This window comes from Dendroctonus ponderosae, unplaced genomic scaffold (genome assembly GCF_020466585.1).
Source record: "Dendroctonus ponderosae isolate FM_Combo_2020 unplaced genomic scaffold, Dpon_F_20191213v2 Dpon_F_20191213_1, whole genome shotgun sequence".
Classification (NCBI taxonomy): domain Eukaryota; kingdom Metazoa; phylum Arthropoda; class Insecta; order Coleoptera; family Curculionidae; genus Dendroctonus; species Dendroctonus ponderosae.
Window position 1 is genome coordinate 60,365,426 of NW_026017110.1, and position 8,910 is coordinate 60,374,335.

General features: G+C 39.9%; 1 protein-coding gene across 1 annotated transcript; it reads right to left on the reverse strand.

The window, feature by feature from the left end:
- Window positions 1–623: 623 nt before the first annotated feature.
- Window positions 624–6,761, reverse strand: LOC109541092 (vitellogenin). Its single transcript, XM_019909800.2, has 7 exons — window positions 6,676–6,761; window positions 4,469–6,393; window positions 4,217–4,413; window positions 3,825–4,127; window positions 3,598–3,767; window positions 1,840–3,540; window positions 624–1,701 (listed from the first exon to the last, which is right to left on the reverse strand). Exons 1-7 carry the CDS (start codon window positions 6,758–6,760, stop codon window positions 710–712), a joined length of 5,373 nt encoding a protein of 1,790 aa, XP_019765359.2. The 5' UTR covers window position 6,761; the 3' UTR covers window positions 624–709.
- Between the last annotated feature and the right edge of the window lie 2,149 nt (window positions 6,762–8,910).

Here is an 8,910-nt window from a genome sequence, read left to right on the forward strand (position 1 = left end):
GCAAATTGAATGTTTTTACTGAACTGCGCTCTGTTTTCAAAAATTAATATCCTTCAAACGGAGTTCAGTAGCAATTGGAAATTGTACGAATTTTTAAGACGCTTGACACTAAGGATTCTAAAAGTTTCAAGGAAATTATAAAATTTCCCAAAAAAATAAGTTGCCGGAAAAACTTGAATCGCTCAAAATGCAATTTTATTATTTATTGCAAGAAAGCCAGAAATGCAACTAGCTCATGTTTATTCACTTTTAAATCATTCTAAATGCTTCAAGTTCTAGAAACTCTTCGAAACAAACTGATTGATTTAAATGTCTCAGAATCCATGAGATCCGCTGAATGCGATCATCCTTTAGTCGCTTGATCATCAATGCGGTCAACAACATTGATATTTGTTTACTTTGTTTGGAACATGACAACATAATAAACATTAGCATGTTTGTTTAAAGTGTTCATATGTCATTAAGGCTATACAGGGTGTTCCTAAAAATCATTTTCACGAGGAAGGTGGTAGTTCTTTCGCCGATTTATTAGCGAAAATTTATATACGAAATCCAATACGAGTACTTTAGTAATATGGGTGTTCTCGATGGTCAGCAAAAACTGTTCAATTAATAAGCAGGTCTACTATAAAGCCATTTAATTTACTTAGATTTTTTTACATTTTCTGGTATGTTCGTTCTACAACTAAAAATATATAGATGTTGTTGTTCAGTCGCACTGCACAGGTACTTCCATGCGGACCGTCTTGGTTTCGGGCTTGCGGCTGAAGTCGGGGTTGCCTCCTTGATCAATTTGAGATTTAAGGTAGTAGGCAGTCTTGGTTCCCTGAAGGCAGTGAACAGGAACGTTCTTGGAGACGGTGTTGCGAGCACGTCCATTGCAGACGGGAAGTGGACGAAGAGAGAAGCAGAGCTCACCATTTTCTTCCACATAGCGAGATCTCAACTTGGTACCGCTTTGTTGGCTCCTAAGTCCTTGTTTGGACCTTGATAACTTATTCTCAGAAACTACGTTAGTGTATAAAGGCAGGACTTTTTCCACGCATTCTTGAGACCATTCTCCAGAGCGGTAGCTGCGTCGTTGGTTTCGGTTTTCTACTTGGTAATTTTGAGCAAAGAATTGTGCGTCTCTGACAACGCATTTCTGTGGAACGGTGAAGTCTTCATTTACGTCTCCGCTGAAACGGCCGCACAAACCGAAGGTAGAATCGAACAGCTTGTCGCTAGAGGCGGTTATTCTCATACGTTTTCCATCAAAGATCACATAGAATGCATCTCTGATTTCAACTTTAACTTCTCCATTAGGCAAAGAGTAGATCTGAACAAATCCATCGTAGAGATCAGCAATATTCTTATCATCAAAGTGGACCTGTTGCCCATCAACTTTGACGATTGCGGCTGGGTTTGAAGGGGATGTTTGGATGGCCTCCAATTTCACTTCAACAGTTTTGCCCTGAGATTTCGGATGGTTGAATGAAATGAGCACTTCTCTGTATTTCTTATTAGGGACTTGACGCGTCAAAACCACGTAGTTTTCAATTTGCTTTCTCAGTTGCTCTTCTACGCTATGTTGGTGGTTTTTCTCCAAAGGAGCGTCCTTAGGGATATATTGCAGAACAACGGTTTGTTGTTGGCCGATAGACAGTTGGTAAGTTTTGTTGGAGAAGGTTTGGGCAGCAGTTTGGTCGATGACACAGCTTGCTGTTGAAATACCATTAACATTAAGGTTTGGCATCAGAAAAAGCGCTTTTGACTATGAGCCACCTTTGAATGGCTCAAAAAATAAATGATAGTGTTTCAAGAACTGAAAATGCTAAACGAAATAAAGTAGGTACTTACGTCTGATGGTTGGGTGAGCTTTGATTAAGCCGCCGATCCTGGACCGAAGATGGTAGACTGGATGTTGTACAAAGATGGCCTTTACAATTTGGGAGCGGGTGGAAATGTTGATGAACTTAGTTTCCTGGTCGTCAGCAGTCAAAGTAATGTTTGCTTGTCTGAAGTCCTCTGGTTGGAACTGGACTTTGCCTTCAATAACGTTCTCACCTTCAGAGGGGGCAGTTTGCTCTTCAGTCATGGGGTAATTGTAGACGACGATTCCTTGGAAAGCTTGCTGGACAGTTCGAGCGAAACGTTTATTCAGGTTTTGGTGCTCAATCCTGAATTGAACATCATCAAGGAAGTTGGCCTGAAGAGTCATGTTTAAGCAGGCGGCAAGCTGGAAGTTGCCTTGTTGCATCTCTGACTTGCACACAGCATACAAAGGCTCTTGTTCCGTCAGATATTCCTTGCGGGCTTTGCTTCTCTGCATTTTAACTTCGGCAGATACCTTTACAACATTGTTGATGTGTTCACTAGCGTCTCCATATTGGGAGCGCATGGCGTATTTGGCTGAAGGTTCAACATTCAAAGATTCAGTCAGGTCCAATGCGTTAGTGTTGGCCACACGTCCTTTCACTTCAAAAGCGAATTGTTTGTTTTGTTGCTTGTTGTGGTAGTAGAGAATAGCTCTGGATGCTGGGTCAGCGTTGCTCTTGGCATACGCATATCCGCAAATGTGTTGGAATTGCTGGTCGCCTTCAAATTCTACCGAAATATCGGAGCTGGACAAATCAGCGCTTTGAATGCCTGAACCAGCGGTCTTCATGACTTCCTGTTGACGGTTTTGGGCCTTATCGCTGTCGATTTTGTTGGCCAATTGCTGCAGAGAAAGGAACCCTTCTTCTTGTGCGTTCGCAGGCTTCTTTTTGTAGTCTTGCTCAAATCGGACACGGAAAGTGGCTTTGCGGACAGTCGATTGGCTTGGAACATACGCAACGTTAATTTCAGTGAACTCAATTGCGGATTGATCCCACACGATGCTCCATAAGTGGTTCAGGTTCTTGGATTGCCATGCTTTATGCAAGTCTCCCAAAGTTAAGGACTGGACGGGATGGTGTCCCCATAGTCGGAAAGCTAATCCAGTTTGGCTTTTGCCGAAGGTAGCATCAATAGATCTGTGTTGTTGAACATCGCGCTTAATCACGAGAGTGTTGGGCCTCAAAGGAATTGGTGCGATGTCGAGCACACCACTTCGGGAAGTGTATGGCCAAGTACTGTAATGCAAAGCACGGGCGTTGTTATGCTTTTCTTGAACGTCAAATTCGATCTTCATTTCCTTGTTCTTAACGTCGATATCTGCGTTAGCCTTAACTGGCACGTGGACCTGAATGTTTTTGTCGAAACCTGCGGAGTAAATCCGTTGATCGAATGGAGTTATCAAGGACAGTTGGCTTTGGACTTTCGCGCTGATGGTCATGTAAGCGTCGATTTCAGCATTGATCCTTTCAGGCTTCTGCAATTGGTTGGACTGGGAAATGCTAGGAGTGGAAGAACCTTTGATCTTTCCTTCGAATTTCACTAGTGTAGGCACTTCATAGGAGAACAAGAATGGAATACCCATTTCAGTGGGGAAGTAGAGTGACAGCTCATGCAGTCTCTTGATCTTGGAGTAACTGAAATTCTTTCCTTTCTTCAACGCGTCTTCTTGTTGGCGGATAACTAGGAAATAAACCAATACGTTACATACAGATTGGCAAAGACACTTTAAAGACATACATTCAGGCAACTCGTCAATGGTTTGGTTGTTCACAGACCACAGTTTCTCAATGAAGCCGAATTGGGCCAAAATCACCGACTCTAGCTGTTCCCGTTCCTCGAAATTGTATTTAAGCTTCTTGGCAATTTGCGCACTGGACAAAGGACCGTCGTTATTTGCTTGCTCAGATCTGTAACACACATTTCCTTATTACTTTAGTCCCCAAAAAAAAGCAACAATTACTAACCTCTGGTTTTTATTTTGTTGGTATTCTGCAGTTGTTTGCTTAAAAACGTTAGTAGCGTCCTTCATGCTGGAAAGAATGCCCTGGGCCGTGATAGTGGGCATCTTCATTCCACTCATATCGGCATTGAGGCTAAAGTCGAGAATCTTCGGCCAATGGCTGTCTTGGCTACCAACTTCCAGCAACTGATGTTCGATCTCAACTTGCATTTCACGTATCATGTGATCTTGAATTGCTAAGTAGCTTTGGTCAGCTCCATATTGCTTCGTGGTAAGGAGGTGCTTGGCTGTTTGGGCAGCGTTTCTCCTGTAAAAAAGCACAAGTTTGACTAAACTGGCACCTTTTAGAGCGAGAAGATTCAAAGGTTCCATGCAGCATGTGCGAAAGATACTTACAAAGCTGCGAATCTGGGCGATTCCAGATTACTGGCTGATTCAATGGCAGATTTAACTGCAGCGTTAACTTTCTCTTGGGAATCGGTTTTGGTGTATTGGGCCATGCGATGGAGCATTTCAGCTGGTGGGTTTGTCCTTACGAGCTGGTGTACAGCAATGACGCGAACCTCTGGTACCTCAGCAGTGTTTTGATAGATCTGGAAACAAACAAATTATAATGAAACCCTCAACTGAGTTTTGCGTATGACTCACTTTGTGCAGAACAGGACGGACAGCAGCTGGGTTGTCGGAAACGAGTCTGTCTAGAGAAGCTACAATCCACATGCGCTGGAATTGAGACACTTTTTTCTCGCCTTCCAAGTAGGGTTGGAAAGCCTCAATAATTTTCTTGTGTCCAACGTTTCCAAGAGCACGAATGTAGAGGTGAATCTTGTAGGAATCAGCTAAAGAAACTGCGGATTGCAGCTGCTCGGATAGGTATGGGATCACTGTGGATTCGGCAAAGGTCCTTCCGCTCTTGGTGAAGAAGCTTCCATAGGCATTGACTGCAAACTGGTTGTTGGACTCATTTCGGTTGCCGTACACTCTGTGTACCAAGTTGGTGAACGATAGAATAGCGCTTTCGTTCAAATGGGCTTGCTTTTGCACTTCAGCGCTCTTTAATAAGTCAAAGAAATTGCGCATGTAGGTTTCAGTTGGAGCACGGACTTCTTGGGCCATCGTAGCAACAACGTCGGCAGCTTCACGCTTTTGAATTTTACTGGATTTAATCCATTTCTCGATGTTAGAGAAGGCTGGTTCAGTTCCTGCTTCAGCTACGGCATCGCGATATACAGGCCATGGACTGTTATCACTATTCTGGGATTCAGAGTACAACTGTTCAGCCACAGAATTGATCTGATCCTCATCCATAAGACGAACAAGAGTGCTGAGGATTGTATATTTGTTCAAAGTTGCCTTAGCCAAGATCTCTTCAGGCTGCTGCATTTCTTTGCAGATTTCTTCGGCGAGAATTTCGACGTTGTGTTTAATGTCGAAGTCAGTGTCTCTCTTCATAGATTTACCAAGGTCTGACATTGAAAGAAGAAGTGGAGATGCAAGAGCTTGCGACATATGTGTTTTGGACTGTTTTTGGGCATCTTCTTCTGATGATGACATGCCAAGAGAACGACGCATTCTTCTCCAGTTACCTTCAGTGGTTTCTTCGCTGGAACTACTATCTCCCATGCTGTCTTGTTTGCTGATGGCGTCAAAAGACTTTTCAAAAACGTACAGCAAGTTTCCGATAGGTTTTGGTCGTTCAAGGTCTGGATAACTGGTTCTTTCGTTCACTTCCGATAATGTCACATTAACCATGCTGACAACAGATCCCATTTCCTTATTCTTCAAATCAGGGTTGACCATCATCTTGTTGATGGTGTAAGAATTTTGGATGACGTGTCGTGAAGGCTTTCCTGTGATGATTGCCCGGGAGGAAGATTCTCTAATGAAGAATTCTCCCATTTTGTTAGATGCTGGATCAACGTCTTTCATGTCACCAAATCCATGATGGTAAGATTGCTTTACTTCAGAGTTGCTGTAGTTTTTGTATTTGTTGATTTCGACAATATAACCACCTTCTCCCAATTTCTGCTGTGGAGCCAACCAAGGTTGACTTTGGATCAAATAATCTGGCAAGGGGTGGATTTCGTAAATAGTCTCAGTTTTTCCAGTTACGGTTTCTTCCATGGTTTTGAAAACGGCGTCAAAACGCTCAGGGTTTCCATTTTTGCCTTGAATATCCATCTGGAACTGGCTCACAATACTCTTGATAATATTGGCCTCCCAGTTGGTGAGTTCTCGTTCAGCCTCCAGGTCTGTGATCAAACCATTTTCCAAATTCATTTGGAAAGGTTTTTCACTAAGACCCAAAGGTTTGAAGCTCAACTTGGAATTGGGAACGTCCTCCTTCCAGCCATTGGGCAGGTGACTTTGGATTTGGGCATATTTAGAATCAGTCACTTTTCCTTGCAGTTTTCCATCAGGGCGGATCCACATATGCAACTTAGCTTTCAAGAAAATTCCAGAATATTCAGCAGCGGCTTCTTGTAAGCTACTTAGAGTTCGTCCGTTAACCGAGTAAACGTATTCGGTATTATCCTTCCATGTTGGGTTGGCTGAGGCGTACGCCAGACCCACTTAAATAAAAAAACATATTTAAATTTTTGGTTAAAAAAAACCCTGAGTATGATTAAGAAAGGCCGGGAGGATAAATGTGTCCTAAGAATTATTGGTTTTCTATTCCTTATGGCCCTAATGAACTTTTACTAAAGTGGACATTGAAAGGAAAATATTGCCATTGATTGAAAATAGTCAAGAAAATTGGCGAAAACCCCGATTTGGTCGATGGCTTTTTTCGAAACAAGTAAAGATTATTATTATGAGTCAAAAGAAGCATAAGTAAATAAAAATGTACTTACCAAATACACACAAAGCTAATTGGGACCACATTGCTGATACGAACACAGCCGCAGAGTGTGATCTTACCCCAAAAGCACAGACCATTTATATGAAAATTTCGCTGACTTTGTCAAGATAAGAACACATTTACTCATTGAAGAAATAATGAATGAAAATTCGGTTATCACTTTGCTAAAGCGACGTCTTTATCTCGCACTGGACATTTCCTATAGCAACCAAAATTTGCGCGTGCAGATTTTTTTGTCAAAGTACCATTCGAGCTCTTTGTCTTATTAGATCATTGCACGGTGTATAAAATAAAAACACAAAACAATTAAAGTAGAAATAAAATCGTAATTAGAATTTTAACAAGCACCCAGCATTCTCAGCAATGCTATTATTCTACTATACCAGCAAAATATTCAAATTTGTGCTCAAACAATTATTGCACGGTTTCAACGGTGAAACTTGCACTTTTTTCAATAAATTTTTATTGTATTTGTATTTTACGCCAAGAGTATTGGCGTATACCATAATTGCGCTAAATATCGTAGGTATAATTCTAACATACACCCAGAAATACTATTATTCGTTCATATGTCACAACGGCAGTACCTAACTTATAACAATTAACACTTTTTTACATATCAGCATAAAAAATCCGGAGGAGTCAAATCTGGTTGTCGCGGAGGCCAGTTTTGACAACCGCTTCTTCCAATCCGACGCTGTTGAAATGAAGATTTAAAAATGCCCAAACCTAATGGCTGCTTTAATGTTAAACAGAATATCTTCTAATAACATTGAAAGCTGGCTGATTCAAGAACCTAAAAAAATGTCTCCATTCAAATGGTCTTGGAAGAAATAAGAGCCATTTAATTGTTTTCCTCCCCACGAATTTACTGACCACTTGTGATGATTTTGCATGGTTCGAAATGGGTGCGGATTTTATTCGAGGAATAATGGAAAGTGCGCTTATTGACAGATCCATTACAATAATGCATATTTTTTCACAAGAAACGTGCATTGGTCAGAAAATAATACTTTATCCGGAAAGTTTTCGGTGTGCAATTTAATCTAAAACCCGCCTACAACAGTCAACGCTTTGTTAAAATAATCAAGGAGAAACTGTCTGAAGTTTGAAAAGCGTCGTTTAAAAGAGCGTTCTAATTAAATGGATAGATAAATTTAAAATGTTCCCCCGGTGGTCCTTCATTCTTTCATACAAGATTACTTTTTAAACGCAAAGATTAGGAATCTACGTGAATAAACTCTTAAGATCGCAGATTTTCCATAATCCTTTAAAGTCGTCTATTCAAAATTTCAATGCTTTTTTCCATATGGAAAAAATATTACTATTAAGTCATTCATATCGTACATACTAATTAGCACATAGAAACTAGGTTTAATCATACGAGTGTCCACAATCAATTACAATTCATAATATATTAATGAATGAAAGTTTGTTTTAAAAAGTGCAACAAAGTAGCAGACTTATCGAGGTATTAGCATAGCGACTAATAATACGCGTGCAGCAATCAAAAGATATTGCATGAACCCGTGAATTAATAGTTATCAGTTCAATATACAAATCCATCTGAAACTATTTGTAAATACAAAAATCGGTAAAATTTATTTTGTAATATTAGTTATAAAAATTTTAGTTTTCATGTTAAAGCGGTTCCTATATGAATTTTTTAATTTCCAGAAAAAACTAGAAAAACTGTTTTACTAAGCAATTTAATAAAATCTTCGGTTGATTAAATATCAGTTTTCTTAAATCATGGAATTATTCACATCAAAAATTGGAAAAGCTTCTTGCGAGCTCTTAAGCCTTTTTTTATTGACATCAACTTGCTTGGAAAAACAACCGTTTGATTTAATTAAGGGGAGTTTTTTTAATTATGTAAAACAGCGCAATTGATTTGCGATATTTCGAATATCTTCGCACGTGGTGATGCTGTTAGCAAAGCGCACTTCGATAATATATAACGAACGTTAGCATATTTATTATCACAAAGACCGGATGTTATTCAAAATTTCTAGTTCCAAATTAACACATCATTATTAAAAATGTATCTCGAAATTGGATAAAAACTATTTTATCAGCGCTTGCCGATCTTTTCACTTTCTAAAGGGATTTTAATAGGCAATTGCATTTTGCCCTTTCATGAAATTTCATCTTTACATGAATGAAACAAAACTGAACCAGTAGTTTCCTTGGTTTCTAGTAACGGTTTACAACAATGACAAGAATT